This window comes from Tachysurus vachellii, chromosome 4 (genome assembly GCF_030014155.1).
Source record: "Tachysurus vachellii isolate PV-2020 chromosome 4, HZAU_Pvac_v1, whole genome shotgun sequence".
In the NCBI taxonomy this organism is placed as follows: domain Eukaryota; kingdom Metazoa; phylum Chordata; class Actinopteri; order Siluriformes; family Bagridae; genus Tachysurus; species Tachysurus vachellii.
Window position 1 is genome coordinate 25,166,544 of NC_083463.1, and position 19,096 is coordinate 25,185,639.

Here is a 19,096-nt window from a genome sequence, read left to right on the forward strand (position 1 = left end):
CTTTCCACTAACTCAGGAGTCAATTAATATAATTTTATTAACACGCTATCTTCATTAAAATAGCTATTTTTGAAATTAATATAATTAATATAATTAATATAATTATAAGGGCGCGTGTCCTTCGTAGCAGCTATGCTTCTACCTACAGGAAACGGAGCCGATTTTTTTTATTGAACCATATGCGCGCGCTCTTCTCCAGGATGTTGTTATGATGTCAGCGCTACATAAGGACCGACTAGACACAGCCAAGATCAAGTTGTTGTACTTCCCATGTCTGCGAGCACGCTTCAGTTATCACTTTTGGAAGCCGACAGGAGTGTCGTGCAAAATACCCAACTACAATGTCTTACGTACTTTTGGACCTGCTGCTTTTGGTGGCATTTGCAGACGCTGTGCCTGCGGAGCTTGTGTTTCGCTGCCCAAGCTGCAGTGCCGAGCGCCAGGCGGAGTGTCCCGCTCTCACTGCCGAGAGCTGCGTCGAGATCGTGCGCGAACCGGGCTGTGGCTGCTGCCCGGTGTGTGCTCTCCGGGCCGGAGAACCGTGTGGTGTGTACACGCCGCGCTGCGCCAGCGGCTTTCGCTGTTACCCCGAGCCAGACTCGGAGCTGCCACTCGAGCAGTTAGTGCGCGGCCTGGGTCGCTGCGCACTGAAAGCGGACGGGGAACCAACCACGGGGAGCGCTGATCTGAGCGGTGAGTGATCTATCCATCCATACATCATTTCGACATAAATTCGAGATGTATGCTTTGATACGCAGATTTTACGCCAGCCATCTTTGCACGAATTTAATAACGCATTGTCGCTTTTTTGTTTTCTAAAACTGTTACATAATTTTTTTTTTAAGCAAGGAGTTTATTTCAAAGTTTATGTCGAAAATAACAATCCTTTGAAATTCGAGCCATTAACTTTATACTTAAAATATATTATTTTCAGAGTTGTATTTGTGTGTGTGTTTTGAAAGTTTTTCAAAAAGTTTTGAAAAATTTTTAATTAAAATGAGATTTTCAAATAAGTTTGTCTCTAGATTTCTATTTATTTGTGCATTTCACGTCCTGTGCTGAAAGAATGAGGATGTCAGCAGTTTTATTTGGTGATAACCAATGCATTGATTTGACCTGAAATATTTTACCATTACCATTACAACAGAATTTATTGCAGAAATTATTAAAATGAGCATTTAAATAATATTTAAACGTTCTCCATAAGTATCTGAAGTGTCATATTTTGCAGTTTGATTATTGCGTATTTCTATAGCAAAACACAGAGCTTGATTAACAAGGTGGACTTTGCACATTGACCCTCTCTTGCTGTAAATTTTTCACAGTAAGTGTTTCACAGGAGTGTGGTTTGTGAGAAATGTGCTCACAAACCACATGTGCTTTTTCATGTTCAGGCCTTGTTTGGCTTTCAAACAGACGTTATACTCCAGTATACTAGGATAGGATAGTGCTCATACGCAACAAAACAAAGTTATGAAGTATTATATCAATATACAATTTCATTATGTGAGTTTCTAAGGGAAATAAATGGATATTTTTCATATTTTATATAAAGGGACTTTCAAGAGTTTTCAAGAGCTGTTTTTTAATAATAATTATAAAAAGGAAGTTTGACAAAATTTTGTTATTTTGTTCAGTGATTGTAATAAAATATTTTCCTAAACACTTTATACTACATGTATAAAGCAAAGCTTATTATATAAGGCTTTTATTGTGCTTGTTAAATTGTTCTTGTAATCAGGTTTAATTTTCTCTAAAGAAGAACAAACAAAAAAACAGGCTTCCCACAGCCCTGGCCACCTGGTCGAGCAGCTCAGATAAACTATAAACTAGAGCAGGTATAGCTGGCATCTCTGCTGGATAGTTCAGCAACTTGGGTGCCAAAAACCTCACTGCACCAGGCTCCAAAATAAACTTGCAAGCTCCCTGCTGCCTCTTGGAGATAATACAAACAATGATATTGAACACTGTAAGGCTAGAGAGTGAGGTGCAAAGGAGGATTAAGATGACAGTTGTTTTCAATTATGTACACCATTTATGAAGGAAAACAGTGTTTTGCAAATTACGTAGAAGTAACTGTTGTTCTGCTTTCATATAGTGCCTTGAATTATCATTTATCTCTCATTAAGCATCATGGCAAAAATACTAAACTATGCAGTCAGCATGCTTACTTATTCCTTCTCTTTGGGAAAAAATGGCAAAGTCAAACCTAACGTAAAAAGATTTTGCAAGTTTTTGAGTTTTTTAAAAGTTCTAAACTAAATGTTCAGTAATCAGCTGTAACAGTGCCATCTTATTTTTTACCCATCAACCTGATGCATACTACTGCTTTTTAGCGGGAAAGCTCTAATGAGAACTTCTTTCAGTCACTTTTCCCATCAAGTGCGTAAGGTCTTTGAGAACCCCACAGGGGGAGAGACATCTCTGTGCAGTTGCTCCACTACTCCAGCTACTTGCTCCACTACTCCAGCTATGCCAAGGGACAGACACAGCCGCCAATTATGCTGTGAAATTCTGCACCCTGGTGGCACAGAGTGGATGGAATGAGGTAAGACATAAGGCTGTTTTTCACGAGGGACTAAACCCGGCTGATCATGAATATTCTGTCCCTGCATTGATTTACTCAGGGTCTGCAGTCAAGGTCATCCACCACCAAGTGGCCGTGGATAATCAGGCTATCGGTGCAGGATACTGTAAGTTACTCATCAGACCAGGCCAATCATTGTGCCTCACTTCCTCACCCAACAACCCTATCATCCTGAGATTTCCCTGGCTTCACACTAATGATCTGTTTATTTCGTAGCAACAGAAGGAGCTAATACTATGCAGGGTTTCCTGCAGAAAATTTGTTAGTTAAGGCGTGGGGGCAGGGTCCGGGGGGCGGGGCTTCTTTGTGAGATAGACCACAGACTCTGTACTACGTTTAACAATTATTAAAAACAGGCACGTGCAACCTAGCTAGCAGGTGAAGAACTCAAACAACAAAATCACCAGCTAACTTACTTTAAATTTGCAAGAACTATAGACTAATACAATAACAGGCTTAAATAAACCCAAAACATAAGTCCACTTACAGTTCTCACGGACACGCGTTTTATCAACTGGCTAGTTATCCTCCAGTGACGGACCACGTCTTTCTCTCATTTCGGCTGTGTGGCGTGCGTGCCTGCTCACGGTGTGAAGCGCGTTCGCGCTATTCTCCGAGATGCACTTGATGGCCTTTTGTACAGCGAATCTTTTATTTTTTTTTGGACGACCTAGTTAAGGCGGTAGGGTTTACCAGCTTAGGTGGGCCGCCCGAACTGCAAAGTGCTGCGGGAAACCCTGCTATGGTATAGGAAACAGTTATGGCATATGGACTATCTAACACTCCAGCATTATTTCATTTGTCATTTGTCACAGAAATCTTTAGGGATCTGCTAAATGTATGCATTATCGTGTATATACATGAAATACTAGTGCATTCCACAACCAATGACCAGCATATGCTCCTTTTTGTGAAGTTTTATCCAGTCTATTTCAACAATAACTTTTTGTAAAGGCAGAGATATGTGATTTTCACCAAGCAACAACAACCTTCCTAGGTTATGTGATTATCGACAAGTAGGTAGAAATGGACAAGGTCAAGGTGAGGGCTGTAACGAAGTGGCCAACTCCCATTAGCATCAAGGAATTGCAGAGGTTCTTGTGGTTCGCCAACTTTTACAGACACTTCATTCATGGCTATAGCTTTGTGGATGCCCCACTCAGTGCTCTACTATGGGGTAAACTGAGGAAACTGAACTGGTCTCAGGTCGCTCGGAAAGCATCCGAGCTGCTATTTGCCATTTTTAGTAATCACCGACCATTATAATCTAGAATACATAAAGAACGCTAAATGCATCAACCCTCATCAGGCCAGGTGGGCCCTGTTCTTGACTAGATATGATTTCACAGACATCGACTTGGAACCAAAAACAGTAAAGCCAACGGCGCTGTCACGCCACTAAGACCCTATCAACAACCATCAGAATCAGAACCAATTCTGCCAAGGCTGGTAATCATGGCCCCAATACAGTGGGATCTCATGGAGGAAATCCAACAAGCCCAGGAAAGAGAGCCCACCTTCTTATAGCTATGTACCAGCTAACCTAAGGGAAAAGACAATTTTATGGGTACACATGGCCCGCAGCTCTGGACACCCTGGCATAAAGAGGACACTGAAAAATGTTTATTTGAACATCTTATGTCTTTATTTTTTGTAGTTTTCACTGTGTCTACTAGAGAGAGAGAGAGAGAGACAAAATAAACAATGAAAGGACATCTGTATGAAGTGTGGCCATTATTTTATTAGACCAGTGCAGCTATATTTAGCTTCTTTGAATTCTGTATTATTTAACATGAATGTGTTACTGAGCCTATAGAAAACTGTTTTGGCCCATTTTGCCAACTCAAATGTATGATTATGTGAATAATATATGAAACCTACCAGTTCTAGGACTTTTGTTTTCAAAATATAATAATGTTAATCTTTTCTGGGATTACCAATACTATTTGACTTACTAACCTTCCCCAATGAGATGAAGCTGGTTTCCTCAAATAACTGTAATTCATAATTTTTCATATCAATTTGAACCAAATTTTTAAGACATTTACTTCCTTACAGTTGTTACATGACAGGGCGGCAGCCGGCACTGCTCGCGGAAATCCAACCCTAATCTCTGCCATTGGCTCTACTGTCCACTGTGGCAATTAGACCCAAATGCAGGGATTCTAGTGCAAACCTTTTATTTAAACAGAACACAAGACTAACACAAACTTACAACTTACATAAGAACTAGACATAGCTTGACATGGTGATAACATAACTTGGCATTCTGTAACTTATTAACATAGCAACTAACAACAAGAACATAAATAACATAAAACCTAGTAATAACATGAAGCACACTAAACACACTAACAATATAATGACTCACAATCAGAATGACAATGAACTAGACATATATAGGGCATCTAATTAGATTCCACAAGAAAGAGGAGCAATGGTGAGGAACATAACAGGTAGCACCACCCACATAAACACGACAAAACGTGCGATAAGTAAACACCTACCAGCTATCCAAGCTCACTTCAACAATGCTTTTTGGACATCTGCAAAGGTTGTTGCATGGTTAGCTATAGGGGCAGAGTTAAGGCCATATACAATTGTGGCCAAAGGTTTTGAGAATGACACAAATATAAATTTTCACAAAGTCTGCTGCTTAAGAATTTTTAGATATTTTTGTCAGATGTATTAAGGTCTGGGGAGATTCCTGGCCCTGGACCCAAAATTTCAATGGTTTGTTCCATGATCCACTTAGCCTTATGGGTAAGTGGATCTTATGGTTATCAGCTTTGCCTTATGGAGAGGTGCTCCTTCATGCTGGAAAAGGTATTGTTTGACACCTAACTGTTCTTGGATGGTTGGGAAAATTTGCTCACAGAGGAATGTTTTGTACCATTTTTTTATTTATAGCTGTGTTCTTTGGGTGGCAAAATTGTAGGTAAGCCCACTCCATTGGCTGAAAAGCAACCCCACATATGAATAGTCTCAGGATGCTGACATTGGCATGACACAGGACTGATATTAGCACTCACATTTTCTTTTCTGGACAAGCTTTTTTTCTGGATGCACCAAACTATTGGAAAGTGGATTCATCAAAGAAAATTACTTTACCCCAATTCTTAGCAGTCTTCTTGGAGTGACACCAGGACATCCTCCAAAAGTCTTTGCCTGAGCAAGCCCTGCACTGGCTGTGCCCCGATTCGGCAGCTAAATCAACTTTGGGAGACCTGGGTCCTGGCGCTTGCTGGACTTCCTTGGGCACCTTGAAGTCAATTGAACCCCTCTCCTTGAAGTTCTTGATGACCAAATAAATGGTTGGCAGGAGCTTTTGCAGATGTTGGAGGATGCCAGCCTTCTGAGGAAGTGGAAGTGGCTCTATCCTCATCCTTATCGAATCATTCCATTCAGCAGTAGCAATTTCTTCTTTTTTGTCCTAAGAACGACTTTTCTGTCACCTACTGACCCTGCGCCATGCTCCTGGGGAAAGCCGCTCTCTACTCACCAGTGGTGGCTGGACTCCACTTGTAAGCTCCTCTAACCGAGGCCTGGCCTTCACAACTGCACCTCCTTTTTTTCAGCTAAATGCACACTCGATAAATATAGACTGTGGATTTTAGTTAAGGACAGGCAAACTGTCCAAAGGGTGGTATGATCAACTGAGTATCTTTTCTAGTGCTGGACAAAAGCCAAGTACATTCTTTCAGTTGCTCTCAGGGATGTGCTTCCACTGAGACACAGAGATGAGGAGGGGACAATACCTAGATCCTAAACTTTTTCTGGACTGAACACACAATATCTCTCAGATACTTTACTTTGCTTCCTATGGCCTATTTTGTGCCCACTGTGGCCAGTCCTTTATAATGTTCATAGAATATAGAGGTCAGATGGATAATTCCATGTGTTAGTCATCTACTTTTTATCAATGCTCTTAGAAGGCTGCATTTAGAATAGAACTTATTTCTAATACAGTTACTCTCATTAAAAAATTGGCTCTTTTTTGTGCAGGTGAAATGTTGGTGGGTTCACTAGTAGAACAAACTGAAGTCCCTGCAATTAGAAGGCCTACAAAAGACAACCAGTGGATTGGACCTAAAGAGAGTGCTGTCATCCATCACCGTCAACAGATGAAGACTAAGATGAAGTATAAAGCAGAGGAGCCCAAGGCGTCATGCACCAAGCTGGTAAATTGTCTGAAATTGATTTGAACTCAAATTGATTAATTCCAGAGTCTTATGGTGCAAATAAAACAGTGCAAAGTAATGGATAATCTGTGTTCAGGAACTGTACATATAAAAAAAAATATACTTTGTATTTTAGGTATATCTAATAGACTCCACATAGTATACATGTAGTACATAGCCAAGTGTGGAAGAGGGGTTGTAGTCAATGTGAATGGAGAGCGGAGCCGAGGAAGGTGAGTGGTTAGAGTAGAACACACAGCTCTGAACAAACAGTTTAAGAAGTGCATGATTCTATGCTCCTGCTACATTATGGGTATACATACATTTCCCTGCATTGTTTCCTGGATGATTCCCTTTTCTCTTGTCCTCTCTCCCAACTTTGCTTCCCAAATTTCCCCGCTTTGGCTCCAGTAGTTCGCTTTGTGATTACTCCTGACCCGGTACAGCTGGCTATTAAGCTGAATAATTTTGTGGTTTAAACTGTTACCAACATGGATCTAAATAGATCAGAAAGTGTCATTCAAGCTCTTGAAGATGAAAAAGCACAATTAGAGGGGAAATTAGAAACTGAAATTGATGTCTCAGAAAGACAAAATTATGAAGAACGCCTTTTAGAAATTAATGCAGATCTGCAGGTTAATAAGACAAATCTCCAAGGATTATCATCAAAAGTTGAGCAAGAAGTTAGGCGATCAGAAAGAGAAAGACATCCAACAGAAAAAATGCTTGAGTTAAGACGTGATGAGTTAGCAAAAAGAGAACAGAAGTTTATGTTCACATACTTAAACTTTAAAGCTGAAGCTCAGTTTATCAGATCTAAACTGAAAGAACAATGCTCTAAAACCGAGTTAGAGGATATGATGGTGACTGCAGAAAAACGTGAAACGGAGTTAAAACAAACCTATGAGAGTATTCGTGTAATGAACGTCCCATCTCAAGATATAAGAAGGAGAATGGATAGCTGCACTTCAGTGACTAGTGAAGTATCTGCACTGCTGGAAAGACGTTGTGCAGAAGTTGGAACTAAGGAGTTTCATGCGCAGGCTGTAAGAAACACTCCTCCAGTTACTGCAAAGAGATGACGCCAAGTCAATTTATGGATCAACCGTGTCGAGAGCTGAAAAGGAAAGTCAGCAGGAAAGTCATATGTCAGTAAAAAGAGCGGAAGCAGCGGCACGCTTAGCTGCAAAACGTGCTGAACTAAAGAGAGAAAAGTAAATCTCAGCTCAAAGAAAAGAGGTGCTAGCCCAACAAGAGAGGTTAAAAATGCTGGAGGAACAAAGGGATCTTGAAGTCATGGAAGCTGAATATATTGTGTACGCAGAAGAGGAATCAAGATTGAATGCTGAAATAGGAGATACAAAAGAAAGATGTGCTTTGCCTCGATGTCAGCATCCGCTGCAACACAATTCATGCACCAACGTTTCAACCTTTCAACCTTTAGCTCAACTGTGCTCTGAAAATAAGCTAGAGGTGAAAGTAGATGAGGTTGTATTAGTGAAAGCACTTACGGAATCCCTGGCAATGACCAAACTTCCAGCTCCGGAGCCATTCACCTTTACAGGTGACCCACTCAAGTTCACTGAATGGCACACTTGTTATAAAGCTTTGATTGAGACAAACTGTACAACTTCAGCACACAGGCTGAAATTGCTGCAGAAACTTCCTGACTGGAAAACAACTCGCGGGAATCGGTATGTCAGTAAAGCACTCGATGAAGAAAAGCCATACCCAAGTTTCGCTGAGTTTTCAGACTTTGTGGCAGAAGAGGCACGTATTGCATGTAATCCTGTTTCATCTCTACATGCTTTAAGACATGCAGATGAAAGGTTAGGGAAAGAGCAAAAATGTTTCAAAGCCAGTGCTCTGATGCAAAATGTAAAACCCATTGCAAAGAACGTGAGTGCATTGGAAAGAGAAACCGGTACCAAACTCAACCCTTCTGCTACTCAAGATAAGAGACAATTAGAATGTGTCTGCTGTCAACAAAATCACTTTATATACAAAAGTGAAAAGTTTCAATGTCTCTTGAGGAGAAGAAAAGGTTTGTCATCAACAACAAGATGTGCTTTGGTTGTCTCAGAATCTCCAAAAACTGTAGAAAGCGAACAACTTGCAACATCTGAGACTGCAGAGTCATCCCTCTCCACTTCATGAAGAACGCTTTCAAGGAGGAAAACCAGAAGCTTCATCTGACGAAAGGGCTTCCATTAGCTTATGTAGTGTGGGAATGGACAACTATATTCGCACTTCAATGATTGTTCCAGTATGGCTCTCTTGCGCAACAAAGGACAGCCCAGAAATTCTAGCCTATGCATTGCTGGACACACAGAGCAGTAATACATTCATCAATCAGGACAACTGCGATAAACTGCAAGTAAACACAGAATCTGTGAAATGAAAGCTGTCCACAATGACTGATAGAGCTATGATAGAGAATTGTCAGAGAGCAGATGGACTAAGAGTGAGAGGTTATAGTTTGCAAGAGTACATTGAGTTGCCACCAGGTTACACTCGAGATTACATTCCCTTGGAACGAGATACTGTAGCATTCCTACTTGCAAAAAGGCTCAGAAATGGATCCACTTGCTCAGTGTTGCAGACAAGATGCCAGATTTATTGGATTGTCCTGTAGGGCATCTAATTGGCTATGATTGTCCAAGAGCTCTAAAGGACGGTGTCTTTAGAGATGGAGATGCTGAAGAAGCAACTGTCATGCCAAAAGCAGACAGTACATGGTACATTCTGCACCACGGGGTGTACCATCCCAGAAAGCCAGAAAAAATAAGAGTGGTATTTGACTGCTCAGCTAAATTTGAAGGCACGTCTCTAAATGACCACTTACTCACAGGGCCAGACTTAACAAATGCTCTGACTGGAGTGCTCTGTAGATTTCGAAAATTTTGAGTTGTGCCATTTAGTGCTTTCAGACAATATAATGATGTGTGTCTTTAATAATTTCTGTGCATGGCTGCATATTTGTAATGCCGAAATACACAATAATGTTTTAAATTTTAAAAGGTCAAGTAAAATAAATCATGGTTGTTTTCTAAAGTATGTTTTCATGGGTGTTAATCGCTTCATTTTTGTTGGAAGAAAAAACAACTATCACACTGTGATAATGGCTGAAGTTGAACGCAGCGAAGACGCATTGGATGAGAAACCGAACTGTGTATTGGTCCAGTAAACTGCAATTACAAGAACTGCACCGATGCAGATGTCATATCATAACAATCCATCAATAAAAGCACACACACCTTGTACTCTCTGATGTTCGCTCTGCTCGGCGTCCCTGCGGATTGAAAAACGCGCTGAATCTAAGCAGACTCAGTTCAGGGGAGGAGCCGAAACATGACGCAGCTTATCGCCGCTTCAAATGCGTTTTTAAAGGGGACTGAAGCGATCAAAACATAATTAATCAAATATTTTTTTAGGGGGCTGGGCAGAAGTTTAGGGGGGCTAAAGCCAGAAATCCAGAAATCCAGAAAATTGAGCTGCATCATTTTTCAGATGCCAGCAGTGAGGGTTATGGGCAGTGTTCATACTGTATATCAGGACGTTGCTGAGGTACAAGTGCATTGTGCGCTGGTCATGGGAAAGGCCAGAGTAGCCCCTACGAAGGTTTTCAGCATACCATGCCTTGAGCTGACTGCAGCCACAGTTTCAGCGTCAGTAAGTCATCTTCTTAGAGAAGAGATAGATCTGGAGATAAATGAGGAGTTTTTCTGGACTGATTCCCAGATAGTATTAGGGTATATCAAGAATGAAGCCAGGATCTTTCATGTTTTTGTAGCTAATCGTGTCCAGAAAATAAGAGACTCTACAGATCCAAAGCAGTGGTTCTATGTGGAAACAAGTAAAAATCCAGCATATTGTACATCTAGGGGTTCCAAGGTGGAGGACCTAATTGACTCAAGTTGGTTAAAAGGCCCTATGTTTCTATGGGAAAAAGAAATTGTTACTAATAAAAATTCCCCAAAGCTTCTTGTACTGTAGGTGACCCTGAGGTAAAGGTGAAAACAGATGCCTGTGTAAGAGACAACTTTCTTGAAAGACTTGCAAGATTCTCAGATTGGAATACAGCACTCAATGCAATAGCTAGGATCAAAAGACTTGTGAAAAAAGACAGGAAGAGAGAGAAAAAAGAGAGAAAGCAGCTCTTGTGCTCATCAAGGCAGCACAAAAAGAAGCCTTTGAAGAAGAACTGAAATGTCTCAGTGAAAACCCTGCTAAGCTTCCAAAGAATAACAGGTTATACTGTACCAACTTGATCCTATACTCCAGAATGAACTACTCGGGGTTGGAGAACGGTTAAGAAAGTCTAATGCAACATTGGAGTTAAAACATTCAATAATTCTTCCAAAGGAAGGCATTGTCACACAGCTAATACTTGACCATTGCCATAATAAAATTCAACATCAAGGTCGAGGTCAAACTTTGAATGAGCTCAGATTCAGTGGATATTGGATAATGGGTGCAAGCAATGTAGTGGCCAAGTACATCAAAAATTGTGTTACATGCAAAAAGCTGTGCAGACCAGTTGAAGAACAGCGTATGAACCGTGTGGGAACGCCAGATAAGAACAGTAAGGAGTGTGATGAATGCCGGGGGCACAGTGGCTTAGTGGTTAGCACGTTCGCCTCACACCTCCAGGGTTGGGGGTTCGATTCCTGCCTCCGCCTTGTGTGTGTGGAGTTTGCATGTTCTCCCCGTGCCTTGGGGGTTTCCTCCGGGTACTCCAGTTTCCTCCCCCGGTCCAAAGACATGCATGGTAGGTTGATTGGCATCTCTGGAAAATTGTCCGTAGTGTGTGATTGCGTGAGTGAATGAGAGTGTGTGTGTGCCCTGCGATGGGTTGGCACTCCATCCAGGGTGTATCCTGCCTTGATGCCTGATGCCCTGAGATAGGCACAGGCTCCCTGTGACCCGAGGTAGCTCGGATAAGCAGTAGAAAATGAGTGAGTGAGAGAGTATTTATAATATTTGCCTATTTCCAAATATGACTACTTCCATGAATCTCATTTCTCTGTAAACCTCTTGTAGTGTGGTGAATGAAAAATTCATAGTTTACACCTATATAAAAATGTATTCATATTTCATATTTAATTTATAGCTCAGTTATAACTATATAGGCTGCCTCATGTTCCCACACAAACGACAGCTACCAATTGCTTTGTAATTAAAATACATTATATTGTTCATTAAGTTGATTTGCTTAGTTCATCAAAGTTAATCAAAAGTGGCATTTTATGAAAAATCTTATTTTAATGAGCGAACTTTACTGGGCTAAAGAATAATTTTTACATTATGCAGTCAGAGTCCCATTTCCTACAATTTCCACACTCCCAGCAAAAGATTTCCTATGATGATTGTTTTATGCTGCTTTAGAAAAAGTTTAAAGGATCCTTCTCAATACATTTGATCAATGGTGCAAAGTTTAGTACATATAGGTCTACCAACACAGGCGAGCTGTGAGCAAGTCAGTGGAAGTTCAGTGGTTAAGGCATTGGACTACTGATTAGAAGGTTTTGAGTTCACAGCAGTTCAAACTGCTGGTGAGTCTGTGAGCAAGGCTTTTAACCCAACTGCTTGATTGTATATAGGCAAATAAGTATTTGATACACTACAGATTTTTCAAGTTTTACCACTTATAAAGAATAAGATAAGATAAGATATACCTTTATTCGTCCCACAATGGGGAAATTTCTCTGTTACAGCAGCAAAGAGAAAGAAATGCAAATATATAAAAGAATAAAAGACATAATATAATATACATTATATACACAACACAATCTATAAATACAGAGAAGAAAAAAGAGACCACGAGTAAGTAGTTATGCTAACAGTCATATTGCACACAGGTATTATTGCACATTTTTCAAAAATATAGCGTTCAGCATCAGTTCAGGCATGCCGCATAGTCAAGCTCGGCTATCAGCTGATTGTCAAAAATTTCTAACCCAGCCCATCAGCTGATCTGATTCCTAAGTGCTCAATTGGCCCCTTTTAAACAGGGCGACAATTTTCAGTCTGTCTGCTTGGCTGTTTCCTCTACATTGCTGCAACCCACCTCCTCTCCTAGCTCCTCCTGGAAACTTTGTTTAACTTAATTGGTGTCATTCTGTTGTCATTGATGCAGGCTCTGTTCTAAATGGGGGGTTTTTGTTTTGCTGCTTTCCCAGTTTAAATGGGAGATTGTCCCCAGCAGCTGTTGCTGTTCCCTGACTAGCTTTCATGGAGCTCATGAAAAGGATGGGGAATTCAGAACAGAGCCATACTGCCAAATGTAATTTTAACAATCTTGCAAATAAAATTTAAATATATGTCTAAAAGAATTGTTTTTATTTTGACTCAAGTAGTCCTGACTGAATTTCTGTTATTGCACGTGTTGTTTAAATACTTTGTTATTGTTATTATTGCAGTTAAACAGTAATAACAGTGTGTATTATGGTGACCGGTTCACTGGGAGCAGCTTTGGTTGTAAAGTCTAATAGCAGCAGGGAGAAAAGGCCGTCTGTATCGAGCTGCTCAGAGATGAAACCGTTTCATACAGGATGAATGGAAAAGATCTGTAAAGATCTTATTGTAGGTACACCTCAACTGTGAGAGACAGAATCTAAAAAAATCCAGAAGATCACATTGTATGATTTTTAAATAATTAATTTCCATTTTATTGCATGAAATAAGTATTTGATCACCTACCAACCAGCAAGAGTTCTGGCTCTCACAGACCTGTTAGTTTGTCTTTAAGAAGCCCTTATATCCTTACTATTAGGGTTCAAGCGCGAAGCGCTGGAAACCTATTGTTTTTGTTAGGATTTTTATTAGGGTTCAAGCGCGAAGCGCTGGAAACCTATTGTTTTTGTTAGGATTTTTATTAGGGTTCAAGCGCGAAGCGCTGGAAACCTATTGTTTTTGTTAGGATTTTTATTATTATTATTATTAGGGTTCAAGCGCGAAGCGCTGGAAACCTATTGTTTTTGTTAGGATTTTTATTATTATTATTATTATTATTATTATTATTATTATTATTATTATTATTCCGCCCTAGAAACGGTCGTGCAGCCCAAACCGTAAGGCCTAGAGAGCTCAAACTTGGTCAGATGGTAGTACTGGTCACAGTTACTCAAGGCCAAAATCTCAGTGGAATCGGACAATCTAAACGCGTTTGTTCCCATAGGTCCAAAAACCCAATTTTGTGCTGACTCGTAAGGCAAAGTCTCAGAATCAGAATCAGAATCAGAATGGTCTTTATTGCCAAGTATGTTTTCATACTTCGTTTTGCTTCGCACGAGGATTGTAGACTCACCGATATGACTTTGTTTATTTGTCACTTTGTGTATGTGAAAATCCTTTAAGGCCTTAAACTCCCTAAAGGCCTTAAAAGCTTGAACCCGGGAAATGCTGCTTGCAATCTGGGGCGCTAGAGAGCTCAAACTTGGTCAGATGGTAGTACTGGTCACAGTTACTCAGGGCCAAAATCTCAGCGGAATCGGACAATCTGGGGCGCTTCAGCACCCCAAAACGCGTTTGTGCCCATAGGTCCAAAAACCCAATTTTGTGCTGACTCGTAAGTCAAAGTCTCAGAATCAGAATCAGAATGGTCTTTATTGCCAAGTATGTTTTCATACTTCGTTTTGCTTCGCACGAGGATTGTAGACTCACCGATATGACTTTGTTTATTTGTCACTTTGTGTATGTGAAAATCTAAACTCCCTAAAGTATCTTAAACTCCCTAAAGGCCTTAAACGCTTGAACCCGGGAAATGCTGCTTGCAGCTTTAATTATTATTATTATTATTATTATTATTATTATTATTATTATTATTATTCCGCCCTAGAAACGGTCGTGCAGCCCAAACCGTAAGGCCTAGAGAGCTCAAACTTGGTCAGATGGTAGTACTGGTCACAGTTACTCAGGGCCAAAATCTCAGTGGAATCGGACAATCTGAATATTATTATTATTATTATTCCGCCCTAGAAACGGTCGTGCAGCCCGTGTGCAAAACGTGTTTGTCCCCATAACCCCTAAACCCCTAAAACCCCTATGTCCAAATCTCAAGTGCTTTATATCATTGGAATCCTTGGCTCATGACTTAAAAAACGTATATCTCTAATTTCATTTGCGCCATTAAATTTTTTCGCTATCGCGCATTTTATCCGAAACCTACTTTTGCTAACTAGTCCTAGGTTTTTCGCCTGATCAAGACCAATCCAGTGCAGTAATATTCTCTGGAGTCTCAAAGACAATAATTTTCGAAAAAAAGTCGAAATTTTGATTCAGGGTCCTTAAGGGGCCCCAAAAAGTTTGGACTGTGAGGAGCCAGTTTTACTAAAATGTCAATAACTCAAGAATTAAATGAGCTATCAACACCAAACTTGGGACACATGTGAAAGAGGTCAAACTGAGGTCACAGTTCAAAAACCGTGGCGATTGGCCAGTTGGTGGCGTTATAACGGAAAAATCATTAAAAACAGCCATTTTTTTAAAAAAAAAGCCCTCTAGCGCCACCAACAGTCCAAAAACCCAATTTTGTGCTGACTTGTAAGGCAAAGATTCTGATTCTGGTTCTGACTCGGAGTGGGTGGGACCTAACTCGGAAGTAGGTGGGGCTTGTCTTGAAATGGGCGGGGTGACTAGCCTATCACTGTAGGGGAGGGGCGCTGTGACTAGCCTATCACTGTAGGGGAGGGGCGCTGTGACTAGCCTATCACTGTAGGGGAGGGGCGCTGTGACTAGCCTATCACTGTAGGGGAGGGGCGCTGTGACTAGCCTATCACTGTAGGGGAGGGGCGCTGTGACTAGCCTATCACAGAAAGCTGACACAATCAGCTAGCCAATGATGATTTTCATACAATCCGAGCACAGATATTGACTCGTATTACTCGTATAATACTCGTACTCGGCAGAAGTGCTTTATCCGTACCTTTGTCTTGAAATGGGCGGGGCTTTAACCGGTAATAATTAATTTGTAATATTTATAACACTAGCTTACTACCTTTATGTTTTTAAGAAATACAGCAAAAACGTGTCAGACACACAGTGTCTGGTTACTGGTTAGAGACAGCTGAAGGTTTAAAAAAGAAAAAAAATCTCCGACAGGCAGAGACGCAATGCGAGTCACATTCTACCAAGCAAGCACCACGTCTGAACGAACCCACGTTTACCAGAACTCTACTGGTTAGTAAGTACGTACTATTAACGTTAAAACCCGAAGTAAAAAGCTGAAGAAACCCTAAACGTTAACGGAAAAGACCCGCGAACCGGAGTGACTGAGGGAGAGACAGAGAGCTGTTCTGTGTGTGACTGTGAGTTAGCAGAGCGAGACACAGCAACACAATACATCTGTATGTGTGTAGGGGAGGGGTGCTGTGACTAGCCTATCACTGTAGGGGAGGGGCGCTGTGACTAGCCTATCACTGTAGGGAAGGGGCGCTGTGACTAACCTATCACTGTAGGGGAGGGGCGCTGTGACTAGCCTATCATTGTAGGGGAGGGGCGTCTTGAAATAGGCGGGGCTTTAACCGGTAATAATTAATTTGTAATATTTATAACACTAGCTTACTACATTTATGTTTTTATGAAATACAGCAAGAATGTGTCAGACACACAGTGTCTGGTTACTGGTTAGAGACAGCTGAAGGTTTAAAAAAGAAAAAAATCTCCAACAGGCAGAGACGCAATGCGAGTCGCATTCTACCAAGCAAGCACCATGTCTGAACGAACCCACGTTTACCAGAACTCTACTGGTTAGTAAGTACGTACTATTAACGTTAAAACCCGAAGTAAAAAGCTGAAGAAACCCTAAACGTTAACGGAAAAGACCCGCGAACCCGAGTGACTGAGGGAGAGACAGAGAGCTGTTCTGTGTGTGACTGTGAGTGAGCAGAGCGAGACACAGCAACACACTACATCTGTATGTGTGTAGGGGAGGGGCGCTGTGACTAGCCTATCACTGTAGGGGAGGGGCGCTGTGACTAGCCTATCACTGTAGGGGAGGGGCGCTGTGACTAGCCTATCACAGAACGCTGACACAATCAGCTAGCCAATGATGATTTTCATTCAATCCGAGCACAGATATTGACTCGTATTACTCGTATAATACTCGTACTCGGCAGAAGTGCTTTATCCGTACCGGATACTCGTTTCAGCCAAGTATCCGGCTCATCTCTAATGGATATGACTTTGTTTATTTTAGGGAAAACTGGACGGGTGAGTACTTCACATGACATATGTTGTGGCACCCTCTGTAGCATGACATATGTAGCATAACATGACATATATTGTCATGTCAATCCAAAGGCCTTAAACGCTTGAACCCGGGAAATGCTGCTTGCAGCTTTAATTAGGGGTCAAGCCCCGAAGGGGCGTAGACACCTATTGTTATCATTAGTTTTCTTATTATTATTAGGGGTCAAGCCCCGAAGGGGCGTAGACACCTATTGTTATCGTTAGTTTTCTTATTATTAGGGGTCAAGCCCCGAAGGGGCGTAGACACCTATTGTTATCGTTAGTTTTCTTCTTCTTCTTCTTCTTCTTCTTCTTCTTCTTATTATTATTATTATTATTATTATTATTATTCTTCCGTCCGTCATTGAAGTCAATGGCAGCCCATAGAACCGTACGTAGGAAAGTTATGAAATTTGGCACACATGTAGAGGCCAGTCTTAGAAGTTACTGTAGCAACTTTGGTGTGTCTAGCTCAAACCCTCTAGCGCCACCAACAGTCCAAAAACCCAATTTTGTGCTGAATCGTAAGGCCTAGAGGCAAAATTCTTGCAACATCAGAATCAGAATCAGAATCACAAAGGTCTTTATTGCCAAGTATGTTTAGGCAAAATTCTTGCAAAATCAGAACCAGAACCAGAATCAGAAAGGTCTTTATGAGGGACACACACACATACACACACATTTACACACACATTTACACACACACACTTACTCACACTCGCACACTCACATACTCACACACACACACTCTCACACACACACACGCACACAAACAGACACACACAGACACTCACACACACACACTCACACAGACACACTCACACACGCACTCACACTCACACTCACACACACACACACACACAGACACTCACACACAGACTCACACTCACACACACACACTCACACTCACACAGACACACACACTCACACAGACGAGGAACACACACACTTACACACACATTTACACACACACTCGCACACTCACATACTCACACACACTCACATACACACACATTTACACACACACACACTCTCTCTCTCACACACACACACACACACACTCTCACACACACACACACACTCACACACACACACAGACACACACACTCACACACACACACACACTATCACACACACTCTCTCACACACACACTCACACACACACACAGACACACACTCACACACACACACACACATACACTTAAACACACATTTACACACACATTTACACACACACACTTACTCACAATCGAAAACATACTCACACTCGCACACTCACATACTCACACACACACACACACTCTCACACACACACAGACACACACAGACACTCACACTCACACACACACACTCACACAGACACACACACGCACTCACACAGACACACACACGCACTCACACACACACACACACACTCACACAGACACACTCACACACACACACACACACACCCTCTCACACACACACAGACACTCACACACAGACACACACAGACACTCACACAGACGAGGAACACACACACTTACACACACATTTACACACAAACTCACATACTTACACACACACTCACATACACACACATTTACACACACACACTCTCTCACACACACACACACTCTCACACACACTCTCTCACACACACACACACACACACACACTCACACAGACACACTCACACGGACACACTCACACACACACACACACTCTCTCACACACACACACTCACACACACACACACACACACTTTATTGTCAAGTATGTTTTCACATATGAGGAACACTGACACATACATTGACACACATACACACACAGACACACAGACACACACTCACACACACTCACACACACACTCACACACACACTCACACACACACAGACACACACACAGACACACACAGACACACAGACACTCACACACACACCCTCTCACACACACAGACACTCACACACAGACACACACACTCACACAGACGAGGAACACACACACATTTACACACACACTCGAACACTCACATACTCACACACACTCACATACACACACATTTACACACACACACACTCTCTCTCACACATACACACTCTCACACACACTCACACA

At 41.5% G+C, this 19,096-nt stretch overlaps 1 protein-coding gene across 1 annotated transcript in view; it reads left to right on the top strand.

Moving 5' to 3' along the window:
- The first annotated feature begins 211 nt into the window (after positions 1-211).
- Positions 212-19,096, top strand: part of igfbp2a (insulin-like growth factor binding protein 2a) — a 35,469-nt gene continuing 16,584 nt past the window's right edge. Inside the window, exons 1-2 of the mRNA XM_060868516.1 lie at positions 212-693; positions 6,593-6,768. Coding sequence (XP_060724499.1) covers positions 342-693; positions 6,593-6,768 — 528 coding nt within the window. The 5' untranslated portion in view covers positions 212-341. The remainder of the gene's footprint in view (positions 694-6,592; positions 6,769-19,096) is intronic.